The sequence below is a fragment of the Phyllobates terribilis genome, unplaced genomic scaffold (assembly GCF_046119375.1).
Source record: "Phyllobates terribilis strain yellow unplaced genomic scaffold, ASM4611937v1 Scaffold_1__5_contigs__length_1240528914, whole genome shotgun sequence".
Classification (NCBI taxonomy): Eukaryota; Metazoa; Chordata; class Amphibia; order Anura; family Dendrobatidae; genus Phyllobates; species Phyllobates terribilis.
The window spans coordinates 355,806,170-355,821,334 of record NW_027362761.1 but is presented as its reverse complement, the minus strand read 5'-3'; the positions used below and the strand labels follow the sequence as shown (position 1 = coordinate 355,821,334).

The window sequence follows — 15,165 nt, the reverse complement described above, 5'->3', positions numbered from 1 at the left end:
TAGGGTGGGAAAGGGAAGGGAAGAAAAACTTTACCAGGGGGGAATAAAGCACTGTTTTTGAGTCAGACAAGAAATCCAGTAACAGAGACACATACGGCAGCAGCAGGCTCAGCATTGGGATAAACAGTTTGTGCCGGGTAGGAAGAGATGGGGATGTGCAGGAAATGTGAGAAGTCAAATGTGTCTTTGTCACGGCTAGGAATGCTACCTATGCTTACTACTCTCGCTCTATTGTGGATCTGGAGGTTATATTCTATTATGGCAATACTGTATATCTCTGTATTACTCTATGAAGTTTAAGAACTGATGAACTAAGTAAATTAAGTTAACCTTTCTTCTTCCACAATGACCTTAAAAGTAATAGAACTGCTGCTCTGCTACTCTGGTTTGTCCGCACATTGGTTGTAACAGTGTTGTACAGTATAATCAGATATAGGCCATTAACTTTCTAGTTAATGTAATTGCTGAAATGCTTTTTATTGTGTTGTTTTTTCAGAATGAACAATATGGTCATGTTCAAAGTACAATGTTTCCTTAATCAGAGGTTTCATTCAGCATTGGACAACTGCGAGGTACTGTAAAGACTATAAAGGAGACAGGACATTTGTGACAGTTGTTAACACCCACTCAAAAGTAGTGCAGATAGGGTGAACTGCATTGGTTTTCAATAGACACATTGTGGAGTCAGTACAATTACCGGTAATATGTAAAGAATCGTTTTAATAGAAAAAAAGTGAAATTGTTCATGTTGTATATCCTACCCTCTGTAGTTGTACTGAAGACCAACAAAATAGCTGCTATAAACATTTGTATTTCCCAAAAATTAAATATAATGTGTAGAACAGCTTTTTCTTTTACAATCAATTGTCTCCTATTTAATCAACTTGGTTTAATTGACATTAATAGGTTTCCATGGATGACAGTCTCTGAGTTTTACAATGCCTATATAGGTTTTAAAACCTCGAATAGCATGTAGGACTGCATGGTTATACAGTAAAGTGTACAATAGCTCTTTAAAAGGAATGTATATAGTAGAATATTTTTTTTGACATTTTTGGCATTTTTGCTTTCATATCACAATCTGTATTAAAAACATATATATCATAAATATATATATAATTATTTTTTTTACAGAAGACTTTTCGGTGGTCTTATTATGATCCCTGGAAGGATTACATAGACCAGTAACACCTCATAAATCCAGTTGATAACACAGGATCGAGCATTCATAATAGGCGATGTCACAGCTGACCCTCTCCCTTCACAATGACCTTTGCACATGCTCATTGCTGCTAATGTACATATGGATGTCCTAAAAGAGCAGGATGCATGTGTCTATAATAGCCCCAGTAGGAAATGTGAAAATTTACAAAAATGTACATTTAACATAAAAACTTGATTTTAACAATATGTCATTTTCTGATGCCACATTTTTAAGGCAACCTGTCAAAAGGTTTTGGAATGTGAATTGAGAGCACCATGATATAGGAGCAAAGACACTGATTCTAGAGATGTGTCACTTACTAGGCTGTGTTTTGTTATTTAAATATAATCAGTGTTTTATCAACAGGAGATTATCACTACAGGACAACTGGCCTTCACCCTGCTAGTCCAACCAATCCCCCACCACTGTATAGCAGCTTTCTGTCTAATCATTGGTGTGGGCTAAACAAGGCTTAACATTCTGAGTTCTGCTAGATCTGCAGCAATGAAAACTTTCTATCACAACTGCTGCACTGAGTAAACTAAGCGATACATCGCTGGAATCAGGGTCTCTGTCCATACATGATGATGCGGTCTAATTTCACAGCAAAAAAACTTGCTGACGGATTACCTTTAAAGTAAAAACATCTCCTTTTGAAAGAGAGTCAACTGTGATTCTCACCGCAAGATTTCAAGGAGTGTAACACCTGAAAGAATCCAAGACACATAATGCAGAACCATATAAAAGGCATTTTCTTCACAGCTGTTTTATATCTTACTTTTTGATACACCGTAATATTACAATTAGCCCAGGGCCATATTTATTATTCCACCATGTTGGAGTTCCATTCTGATCAGCAGATTATAAAGAGCATTTACCAAAGACAACAACTACTAATCACCTAAAATACCTACCTCCATTATACTTAATCCCTCCACACTGGAACTGACTGTGTACTCTGCAGTTTCATGGTAGGAATCATCTAGAAAGAAAAGAAATGGCAGCAGAAACAGTTTTACATCTTGTTTAAAACCTAGCTGTCAGAATATTTTTGCTAAACACTTTAAAGTAAAAAAAAAAGTAGAAATCTACATATTCTTTTATTTTGCTACACTCATTGCTTTAATTATAATAATACATACTGATTCATATTAAAGGGAACCTATCAAGTGACTCATGCTCCAAAAACCACAGGCAGCATGAATCAGCGCCATGACTGCAGCCAGGTATATTTTTCCCTGAAACGTTCCTGTGTTTCATAGAAAATATAGTTAGAAAATCCAGCCGGGGAACATAACCAGACACAAGACTAGTCCGGTGCAGCACCTGGGCGGCTTCTCCTAGTGCCACTCCAGGTGACTAACAGGTGTCTCCCATAGACCAGTTGTGATGAAACAGTTTCTTATCTTAATCAGCCAGACGTCTAGATTTGTTAGGCCAAGAGAAATAAACTATTGTGTTTGTGTTGACTTGTGAATGTATGAACCTAAAAAGGGACAAATCAACTAAAGTATAAGGATCCTTGTCAAAGCATCTGCGAAATGCGCGTCGGATGAGCGGTGGCGCTCTGGGGGTCAGTATCACTCTTTATCCATCCTTTTCTGCTTCACTTTTGACATGACATTTTGTACATTATGTTGGTTTGTCATACAGATCTAGATTTATTCCATCATTAGCTCCAATGTTTATTAGTAATTGATATAAGGGATATATATTATTGAAAACTACGTACTTTACTTGTTTCCTATATGGCTATGTACTATAGCTTCACTTGTGTTCATTTACACCTAACCATGTAATGTTGTTCAGCTGTGATTACTGATTCTTATTACTGATATTATCATTCTGTACCCCCAGTGCTCCCCTTCTGTTGGACATCCTTGTTCCCACTCCCCTTATCCTACATTTATATTTTAATCTGATTAATAAAATAACAACATTTTATCATTATACTTTAGTTGATGTGTCCCTTTTTAGGTTCTTACGTTGATAGACACACAATATATCAACTGTTATTGGTTTAGTTGATTTGGTCTTGGACTTGTGAATGTATGTGTATTTCTGTGGCTGGTCAAGAAGGACATACTATTATGTGTATAAACCTGAATGTTGACTTCTCTTGGTTTTGAAACAATGATGTTTGTTACTATATACATATTATACTAAAGCCAACTAGATGTTGATTTACTAGAGCCCCCCCTGCTATACCAACAATGAAAATTGATTAAATGTACAAACAATGAGACCTTAGCCCTGTGGAATAATATCATCCCTAATCCTTGACCTGTGGATGTGTACTTGAAAGGACAACTGTAACTATTTCTAAGGGACATATGCCTCTGTAGCAGAGAGAATTGAAAGAGAGAATAAAAGGTCAGTCAGACTCTTCAAGACATCAGCTTGGTAGCATGGCTTCATCCAGAGAGACACAGATTTGCATTCTACATGATTCTGACCAAAGGGTATCCGGCCCTGACTGGAAGGATACAGATCTGCACCATTGACCATCAGAGAACCCATGGATACATTTGGGGAGACGAGGTTGGGACGATGAAGTCATCTGGCCCCATGGATATGTTGTTTGGTGTTGCTAGGTGGGACCCTTGGGTCCCATGGAACCCATGGAGACATTTGGAGAAGCCACATTGGGATCAGCTGGTCATCTGGCCCCATGGAAACTCTCGGAGAGACCAGGGTGGGACCCTCGGGTCTCCTGGCCTTGCACCTCGATGAACTGTCAGCTTCCTAACCTTGCCACTACCTCCTCTCTGTGGGGGGCCCACCAAAAGCAGGAGGCCACTGGTTGAGATAGTTGGCCCTGGAAGCCCCAAAGTCACAGCTGTTCTATCCCAGGGGGGCCAGAGGAAGGGTGAGACTGTGCAATTTTGCCCCATCTTGAGTATTTGATGGGACTGTTCTATGTGTTTATTGTCAGTTTGGTGGTTCAATAAAGTATTGTCACACTGTTTTACTCTCACCCTGTGTTGTCTGAGTAGTATTACACCCGCGGAAGACCCCGGGTCTTCACACCAGTCTGGTCTCTGGATGGTTTGGGCAGCATGAAGAGCATTACAGATTTCCTTTAAATACTATTTTTTAATATTGGCACTTTCCAAACATAGTAACATTTGTTGTCATTTCCAGTGTTTTTTTTATTATCCTCCTGACCTCTTCCAGTTCTTTAAAATGAGCATAGTACTTAACAGATGTAACACTCCCATTTTCTCACCTAATTATGCAACCTCAACTCTACAATCTCATTACACTAAAAACCTTTAGAAAAGAAATGTGAGAAAATATGTTATCACGATATCAAGAACAACCATGACTCATTCAGTCCTAGGAAAAATCTAACTCCTATTAGGAAATAATCAACTATGCGGAAATATTTTTTATTACTTGAATAGATGAGACAAATTGACCTTTTACCTAAATATGTATGCAAACTTGATTTTAAGGAGTTTTCCTAGCATATGCTATAAGTATTTGACAGTTGGGAGTTTCACCTCTTGAGAGAACTAAAGTACCTCTAACTGTGGCAAAAATGAGGGTCCCCTAACTCTTACCAGCAGGACCTGCATCCATCCACAATCTACTAAAATAGCAAGAAAACAGGGTCTCTAGAGTAAACTATTGGAAGCCTGACTAAGATATAAAGCAAATACAAAAAGGGTCAATAATGGTTTAATATTAATAATGCCAATAGGTGGCACTAGAGCACCTGTGTTCTTCCACTGAGAAGGGGGTCTGAGAAGTCTCAGTACACAAGCTTGGTGGTCTCAGAAAATTCCTAATTTGCACTGAGGAGGGGCAAAAACCTAGAAACAGGTGACATTAAAGACCCTTTTTTTTCCTCACTAAGGAGGATATTTGCCTATATTATGTCACAGGAGCATTGCATGGCCTGTTAGTTTACCTGCGGCAGCTTGGCAGTCTCTTTAAAGGGTTATTCTCATCTATTTTCCAGGAGTAGACGGCTTCCCGGCCTGCATACTCACTGAGCGCTGAAGTGCTCCTTCTTGAGTGACCATTCAGGCCAGCTATATAATGATGCTCCAAGTCTGACCTGTGTGAGCTTCAATGTTGCTATAAAAGGCAGTTTTGCCTCTGGAGTATCGGAAGAGAAATGGGGCTTAAGCTGGCTGGGCCACAATGCAGTGCTTACAAACTCAGTAGGAAAGAATTTCTAAACACTGCCCATGTTAGACTGTAGCGGTGGCCGGTCCCCTTGGCAATGAGCAGCAAGCAATGAAATAATGGGAGAAATGGGTAAATCTTAATCCCAGATTTTTTTTGCAAAGTTGCCTGTTTTACTAAGTATTATGCAAATCTACCCATTCAAGATGGGGGGAATAACCATTAAGAAGAAACTTTATCACTTACACAACTTACTAATATACAGAAAATATACTAGTTGCAGATATCTGCAACTCAATATTTCCTTTAACAATAAATAGGATTGACTGAAAAAAAAATGTTCTTTACCAATATCCAAACAATAGAGCTCCCTCAAATTATATAATTACATAAAAACAATCAATTGGAATGCCCAAATTATTAGTGTGGTTAAGGTCATTTTAAATTGTATTGAGAAATACTATTATGCTAATAATATAGATAAAAGAAAAAATAACCAGCTCACCCTTGTAAATACGTCCAAACATGAGAAAGCCCACAATCACGCCACTGCTAGCATCCAAGACTGATTTGATAGAGTGTAAAGTCAATCCAGCTTCAAATGTAGTAATTTAGTAATATTAAAAACATTTTTCTTTAATGTAATAACTTAAAAATGGTATACACAATAGAAATATGTGCAATTGAGGATTGGGGGAGGACATCATGGTTGCGTTTTTTGCGTTCTTAAAGCTGGTCTGTTTAAGAATGCGACCTGCGTTTGAAATGCCATGGTTCCCCCAATCCTCAAATGCACAAGTTTCTATTGTGTGTGCTATTTTAAAGGAATTATAATAAAGAAAAACTTTTTTTTTAATATTACTTACATTTGAAGCTGGATCGACTTTCCCCTCTTTCAAACCATGTAAACAATGTACCTGGAGCAAAAGACACTGACAGTTCCTACAGAAAACTTCCAGGATGCATTTGAGTGGCTAGATTATTTCACTGCAGTTTATGTATGTGTGACATCTCTTCTGTTACTACCTTATGGGCCTGAGCCATAGATAAATTACGAAACGATCATTTGTACATATTGGGCCAAGACATATTGAATATGAATGCTCTAAACCAGACATGGGCAGTGCGGCCCACATGCCTCTATTTCCAGTCGTTTGGCTGTTCGGATTCACAGGCCAGATAGCAACTTCCAAAGGACCGGATGTTGCCTCCTTGGCCCAGCATCTCAATTTCACCAGCATCTACATCCTCAACTTTGGAGACATCATAATGTTTGGGGGCCAGTGGGGATATCACCCTTTGGAAAATTAATTGCCCACCCTTACTCTACGCTATACGCAATGGAAACCAAGTATAAGAAAAAGTAACATTTTGGGACTGCCAGTAACTGCAGCATCAGTGATAACAAAAATGTTTTACAAATCTTTTATTTCACAAGTAGATAAAGATCATGGCTGTTTTTTTCTGCATTAAATGGTACAGTAATTAACTTTGGAATGTGATCATAGTCAACTTTTCAGGTACATTGGTTTATTGGATTGTTAAAGAAAAGAATATAAAACTAACTAGTAGTCGTGGAGAGCATTCCAGAAGAAGAGCCAACAACAAATTCAAAATAAGTTTCATGGATGTTTCTCTCTTATTTTGTTTCCAATCATGTAAAATTTGACATTATATTGCAACTCCGTGTTGAAAATACCAAAACATCAAACTTTCTATATTACAGAATGTTACATTAAGGCAATTGTACTCTCAAAATCGTTTTTTTTCTAAATGACTATACCTGTATATTTGTTTAAGGGGATAGTCAAGCTCCTAAGTCTGCCAAATCTGTTACAGCATTTACATTATATAAGCAGAAAATATTTAGTGAAATGACTTGACAAGATACAGATGTTATTTTAAATTTAGACTAAAAAGGTTAGTAGAAAATCCTTATTATTACCTTGTAATTCGTCTGTCTCGGCTGTTTCAATCTTGTCCATTAGGTCATTTGAGCTCCATTTTGTGATTTCTTTAGGCAACACTTCCTCATTATCTGACAAATCTTCTAAATACAAGGACAATAAAAAAAAAAAGGAAAACAAAGTTAAATATCCAGGAGTAATCTGAAATATCAATACTAAAAGACAAACACTAGCAACTGAAACCCATAATAAATAATAACAGCCTCTGGTAACCCTAATAAAGGCTGACATACAGAGGCTTGGCAGAAAATCAATACAGATTCATTAAAAAAAGTATTTTGCTTTTAATTCTAGTTCAAAAAGATGTATAGATTACCGCAGAACAACATGGCCCCCAGGTTGGTTGCAGGCATATTAATCTTATTTGAGTTGAAAACTGACTCAATGCCCCATTGCCTCAGGCAAGGGTAGTGCCCAAAATTTCGCTTTAACATCTGCAAAGCCCCCCCACTCCCACAATGCATCTGTGATATCATGACACGGAGTCTCAGTCACAGAAAGAAATTTGGCTTACGTGTTGTTGGTTCAGGGTCTTGGTGATGCACAGGATTGGGCGGTGGTCTGCAGTGTCTCTAAAATTACCTGTGCAACAAATATGAGACACAGGCCACCTTGGCTGTGCCTGGCTAGATTTTTCTGCAAGGAAATTCCTTAGGCCCTTACAGGTGTCAGAACAGTTGGACGTAAACTGTACCAGGCAATGTGTGTCTGGGTAAAGTACAATGGCAAGTATGGGTGGTGCTGTGATGAGAATGTATGGAACATGAACTTGGCATGCTACCTTATCCAGGGCTGTGGAGTTGGAGTAGTGGCCAATTTTGGTGGAGTCGGAGTCGGTATAAAATGGACCGACTCTGACTCCTAAAATATATAATAAATTGGGTACAATAGTTCAGTGCAGTTTGTGACGAATATTTTTTCATAAGAATTTGGGAAAGTTATGAAATGTCCTATAAATGTCTGTCCTATTCCTGATCTAAGAGTCTAGACTTTTAGCTGAGAAAAATGTGTCCTACCGTAAATTTATCACTTAAACATGAGCCATGTATGAGGGAGTCGGAGTTGGAGTCGGTGTCATGGAAATTGAGGAGTCGGAGTTGAAGGTTTGGCTTACCAACTCCACAGCCCTGCCCTTCTGCACCATCAGTGTCAGAGTGATGCATGTCACGTTGCCCCACCTGCCTTTATTAGCAACTCTCAGCATTCTCCTTGGATCCACGCTCATCACCTGTTCTTTTATTACTGTCAATCCCTACCCTTTCTTCTATATAACAGAACACCTCAAGTATACAATAACCAACAAATGCATTGTCACACTGGGGGTGATTGAGCGCGGACTGAGCATGTTTAAAGGCGTTAACGAACAACAAATTTTGTCGCGCTATGTGTGTTCCCGATGTGTGTCGCTATTACTTTTGAGTTGGACATACTTGTGTCACTTATGTCACTTGTAGCACAGAATTTTGGCGCACTCGACAGTAATTCGTGATAAACAAGTTAATGGCTATCAGACCAGAATGGAGAAGATGAAGAAAGAGAACATTTATTATCAAAAATGGTGTCACCTATGAATTACTGTTATGTGAATGTACCTGTAGCATAGATTCTTGTATGTTCTGCAGAACTGGATTTAAAAAGTAATATCCATCCTGGAACAATTTGGGAAATATGTTAAACTAAATGTTGCAAAAAAAAAAAAAAACTCTTTGGAAGATGGCACACATATTTAGTATTGATCACTGTATTTTATTCTAGTTACATAGACTTTACTACCTAACAGAGTATACCAACCAGTGAAGGGGGGAAAAGAGGGAAAAAGGGATTACATTTTTTTAAATTTATTATAAGGTAAAAATGTAAAAAATAGCTAAAAAATAATAAAAAAGGAAAAATAGCAGTCAGTTGATTGTAAAGGCATATTCTTATGTACTTTTTTACATTGTATACCCCCCTCTCTCAACTTTCCTCCAACTTTCCATACTATTTATTATGTGTTTTAGACACTTAGTGACCTGGTCTGACAAAGTGGAAGTGGAGCTGACCTCAAGGAAAAGTAGCGAGGCCTAAGTTGTGATACAATCATTATGGCGCCAATTTTTGGCACAGAGTAAGCCAACAAAAAAGTGGTGTAAACTTAGTCTTAAAATCTTCCAGATTTAACAAAAGCATGAAGCACTATGATACATTTGATGCATTTTAGGATTGTCTTTCTAAGTTTGCAGTCTCCAAGCATGAAATTGTATTGCTAAATTTGCCCCATCGTCTTTTTAAACACAAGTATTGCCCGTTGCCCATACACTCAATTCCCTCCATGGTACCTCCAGAACCCAGATGAGAGTGGCACCAGTTTGTAAAAAAACATGCCAAAAACATGCATCTTCAGTAATTTTCAAGTACCGTATTTGGAGACCTTAAATGCAGCACTGGTTTTGTGGCCATTTCATGGCGTTTTCACTATTCTTATATCCTTATACTTTGCTGCTTACAAACTACTCCAATGTGACAGTTCTAATATATTTTATTTAATTCCCCACAAGAAATCAGCAGAATTGTAAATGTATATGCAAAGTTTACTTATCTAGCAAGGACGTGCACTTACAAAATACCTTGCAAAATGAGTCTTTTCCAATGTGAATGGACTGTATACGGTATCAAACATCTTTAAATAAACAGCAGTAGCCAAAATCCATTAAATGAACCAGAATATAAATCAGATTCATGAACGCTTACCATGAGCATCAAAGAACTCATCATCGGAGCTCTCATCCGAGTCCCTGGCTATGCTCTGCATCCTCCATTCTGATATACTGTGCCTGGATGGGCTAGCTGGAAGTCAAGGAACATGGTGTCAACATAACAGTAATACATTAATAACAATACCGATTTATTACGGAAATCCAATTGTTATCTTGGGTTTGATTTGCTAGACTATAAGTGCACTATAAATCTGTTATATGTAAAGATACGGGGTTGCATTTAGCATACTGTTTGCCACTATATGACCTACATCTCAGGTCCCATGTGGCCTTATATATACTAATCTCAATGTATTATTTGATGTACTTGTACATAATTTATAGATCAAGCTCCATAAACCATATCCACTGTATATGTAAAATATAGTAATTGAAGGGGTTGTCCACTACTTTAGATTACCCCTCGCAATTTATCCCTCAAGGGCCCCTAAGCCTTTTTGTAAATACCTTCTGTTGCATATACTGCCTGTGAGCGGGGCTATCGGTGGCCGCTCACAGGCATCACATGACCTTTTTCTTCCTGTTTCCAGGTGGATGCCAGGCTGTGGGCGAGGTTAACCCCAGCGTCACACCCGGCATTCACCGTGCGCTCTGCCTCTCCCCATTCATTGGGAAAGCGCATGGTGGATGCTGGGTGTGACGCAGGGGGTAACCCCGTCCACAACCCAGCCGCCACCGCAGGGACCCCGGCGCTGAGTCACACCTTACTTGTCGTGACGTCAGTGTGGGGTCACATGATGCCTGTGAGCGGCCACCGATAGCGCCGCTCACAGGCATTATCTGCAACGGAAGGTATTTAAAAAAAGGCTTAGGGGCGCCGGGGGGATATATTGGGGGATTAATCTAAAGTAGTGCACAACTTCTTTAAGCATGTTGTTGAGACCCCACCCCTAATAAAGCCTTCTACATACACTGTATAATGGCTATCCATGGCTATAAGAATAATGCAGCGGTGCTATAGCAATTTGAGCAAAAAGCAATCCCATTATCTGGTTGAGGCTCTACTAATATAATTGCACCACCGAGATCCAGCAGGGACATGGGTATTCTGGGCAGTGCTTGCTATCTACATAGGCCTCATGCTGCTTTGCTCTTGCATTCTTACCATCTATTCTTTGGAAGAAAGGCAGCAGGGAGCAAGTGATGTGCTCTACTTCTCCACTCATGCATATCAATTCTGAATCATAATTCACCTTTCAAATGCTGCCTGTACAATACAAGTCACGAGCAGCAGAATTAGACTCTACAAGTAGGATTTTCAAAATGAGATAAAGTAGATATTTACTGTGTTATATTCTGCATTAATTCATGACCCACAATGTTAATAAAAATGGTCAGTTTAAAGAGGCTGTCCAGTATCTTTATTCTGCTGACATATCCTTAGGACATGTCATTAACATAACAACCATAGGGTCGGACGCCCAGCGATCAGCTGTTAACACCTGGTTGGAGCTCTATCACACTGTTTAGTGTCTGCTGCCCAGTACTGCATATCAACCACAAGTGATAACAGCTAAGTGATGAGGGTGGTGGGCATCAGACCCTCATCGATTCTATATTAATGACTTATCATAAGAATAGGTCATCAATATATAAATGCGTTTAATATCTGGACTGTACAGAATTAATTTTACTATGGAGACTTATCTTTATATATCATAGACATAGCTCATTTCTTCGTATTAACTAGATATGTGAAAGGAGAAAGACACACAACTGGGTCAATGTCACAAAGTGATGTAACAAACCACTTAGCTTTGGCCAATCTTATTAGGACACAGTTGAACATTACAACATGAGACCTTAAAATTAAAAAAAAAGAACTAAAAATGTGCTGATATCTCCTCTGAAGTAATAGGCTAATGAACCAATATTTACTTATGACACAATTAAGAAACCACTTGCAAAATGCCCTAAAATTTCAACTTGAAGAAGTATCCACATACATTGCCACACAGTTTGACACACTACTTAACAATTTTGCAACATATACTTTCTCTACTTTACTTTGAAAATAATCCGCATTTTTTCCATTTGGTTTTAAAGTTTAATTAATGTACTTGAATCATTAGTACTTAAAGGGAATTTGTCACCAGATTTTTGGTACCTGATCTGAAAGCAAGATAACTTCGGGTCAGAGACCACGATTCCAGCGATGTGTCACTTACTGAGCTGCTTTTATAAAATCATTGTTTTATCAGGAGATTATCACTTGATGACTACTTGGCCTGCTGCCAGTTAGTCCAACAACGCCCCACCACTGATTGGCAGCTATGTGTACACTGTGCATAAGCAAAAAGCTGCCAATCAGTGGTGTGGGAGAGGTTATACAGAGCTCAGCATTCAGATAACTGGGAGATCTGCAAAAGAGGAAACAGGTTCTAATCAAAACTGTAGCTCCCAGTGTCACGAACGCCACCCACTCGCTGCACATGTGACTATAAAGGGGCACTCTGCCTCTCACATTCACTCATCCACTCCACTATCGCAGTAGGCTAACAATGAGCTAAGAGTCCCCTACAGCCTGTTCACACATCCACACCACTTGCTGCCTCTACTCGATATTTTGATATGCCAACAAGACGCCTGCCCTGGGTGACACACTAGTGTACATGCACACTCAACTTTCCCAACCCCCTGACATAGTACTTCTCTTGCACTCTGGCATACAGTAGATGTTTGCTTTTTCAGCAACTGTCAGCTAGTTGCTAATTAATTTATCTACCCAAAGGAGATGCTGTCAGGTGTCCAGGTGCTATTGGAGTTATCTATCTAATCCATAACACAATGCCTAAGGCTGAGTTCACACGATGCGTTTTTCATGCGTTTCCGCGGCGTTTTTGCAGTTGCGTAAACGCCGCGGAAACGCATGAAAAACGCATGGTAGAAGGGCAGCAATGTTCCCCAATTGAAATCCGCATGTGCTGTGCCCATGATGCGGATTTTTCCGCAAATCCGCAGCATGTCAATTAATTTTGCGGAAACGCTGCTCTTTTGCCGCCATTGACTTGCATTAGACTGCATGGAATCTGCATCACTGTATATGTTGATGCGCTTTTCATGCGGTCTAATGTGCGGATGGTACCCGGGTGTGGAGGAGAGGACTCTCATCCAGACCCAGGTACCATTAAAAAAAAAAGAATAAAATAAAAAATATATATATTCTCACCTTCTGACGGCCCGCGCAGCACTCCTGCTTGATTCCCCGCACTTCGCGGTTGAATGAAGAAGGACCTTCGCTGACGTCAGAGTCATGTGACGGGTCACGTTACGCTGACGTCGGAAGGTCCTAAAGTCTTCACTGCCGGCAGCCGGGACCGAGCGAAGCCGGACACCGGGGGCCATCAGAGGGTAAAGTATATATTTATTTTTTATTTTTTGACATTCACACTATATAAATCCATGCCGGTTGCATGGATTTATATAGTGTGAAGTTGACAAGCACTTTCCAAGTGATGCTAAAATCGCTTGGGAAGCGCTTGTCAACCCGCATGCGGAAATGAAAGTGAAGAACGCTTCATTTCCGCATGTCCCTGGCAGGAAACCGCATGTACAATCCGCATGCGTTTTTTCCTGCCAGAGAGATGCAGAAACGCTCAGGAAAAAATCCTGAGCATTTCTACATCGTGTGCACATACCCTAACACTCAGTAAAGTAAGTGACACATTGCTGGAATCAGGATCTCTGTCCCAACGTCATGCTGCTCTCAGGTGAGGTAGGAAATACCTGGTGACAGATTTCCTTTACCGCAGCTAGCAAAATAGACAAGTATAAATGTAATTTTTCCATAACAGTGACAGATGTTATTGCTATGAGATTGGTAATAAAAATCGAAATAATGGAATAATAAGGTCTTTCTGCTCTGTCTCATCACAGAATTAGGATTAAACAAGAAAGTGTGGTTAAAAATGCCCACTAAAAACCGCACAGCAATTGGCCACAGTGGATAGGCAAATCTTTGGGCAAGTACAGTCAGCCATTTGTGTGATCGTGATAAAAAAAGTCATAGCCAAAATTTGAGACTGACATAAGTTTTTTTTTCCCACACAGTTTGCTGCTTCATTGTTTTTAGATCTTTTAGTCAGATATTGCTCTGGTTACTGAAGTACAATTATAAGCATTTCATACGTTTTTACATTTTTATTGTTCTATCTTATTTTACACGACTTCTGAAATTTGCCCTGACATGCTGGATATCAGCTTCTGGGCCAAATCCTGATGACTGATGACAAACCATTCTTGTGTAACACTGCTCTACAGCCAACTAGGTTCAAAGACGAAAATAATTGAACTTAAGAAATTTTGTGGTGTTGAAAACGAATATGATGCCTAAATTTGCTGATTGGCACTAATTTTCAAGATCCAGAGAAGGTTGTAATTACTTATGACACCTTTCATGCAGGCTTATAGAAAAATTGTGTTTTTATTATTTCATGATCATTATTGCATTGTTAATAGCTAATCTATTACATCATCTATTTAGTCTATTGAGCCTTCAGTATTCTATCATCTTAGGGTGACCAATGAAAAAACACCAACTCAGCTCTGATGACGTAAACCTAATTACAGTCGCATCACCTACATTTATAAATGCGCTCTGTGTAAGGTATACAGTTTTATGATTTCTTAGCTTAGTTTCTTAGCATATTGACATGTTTCTATATGTTTTTTTCAGATATGCCTTGTTCTTGCATTAACAAAGCGGATAGTTTTTGCTACATATGCAGAGAAGTTACTTTTGCATCACAAAGGCGAAACTTGATTACCATGATAAGGAAAGCCTACAACCTGTATTTCGGCTGCAGAATATGAGATCTGGACAAGAGATGGGCTCCACACATATGCTGTAATAGATGTGCATCATATCTTATGCAGTGGTTGCATGAAAAGAGGCATTTATGCCTTTTGAACTCCCAATGATCTGGAGAGAGTGAACCGATCACACTATCAATTGCTATTTCTGCATGGTGCCCTCCATTAGAAAAGGTGTTTCAAGGAATAAGAAGTGGACTTTACAGTATCCAAACATTCCATCTGTAATACACCCAGTACCACATACAGAAGAACTGCCGGTTCCAAAAGCACCAGAAACATTTTCAGT

General features: G+C 39.1%; 1 protein-coding gene across 11 annotated transcripts in view; it reads right to left on the bottom strand.

The window, feature by feature from the left end:
- The window catches only part of PITPNM2 (phosphatidylinositol transfer protein membrane associated 2), a 398,693-nt gene that overhangs the window by 99,421 nt on the left and 284,107 nt on the right, over positions 1-15,165 (bottom strand). For 10 of the 11 annotated variants that reach the window (XM_073676202.1, XM_073676201.1, XM_073676209.1 and 7 more), the window contains 3 exons: positions 10,039-10,134; positions 7,287-7,391; positions 2,119-2,186 (listed from right to left, as the gene is read on the bottom strand). In XM_073676202.1, the coding sequence (XP_073532303.1) occupies positions 2,119-2,186; positions 7,287-7,391; positions 10,039-10,134 (269 nt within the window). The remainder of the gene's footprint in view (positions 1-2,118; positions 2,187-7,286; positions 7,392-10,038; positions 10,135-15,165) is intronic. The other variant, XM_073676206.1, reaches the window with a different exon arrangement.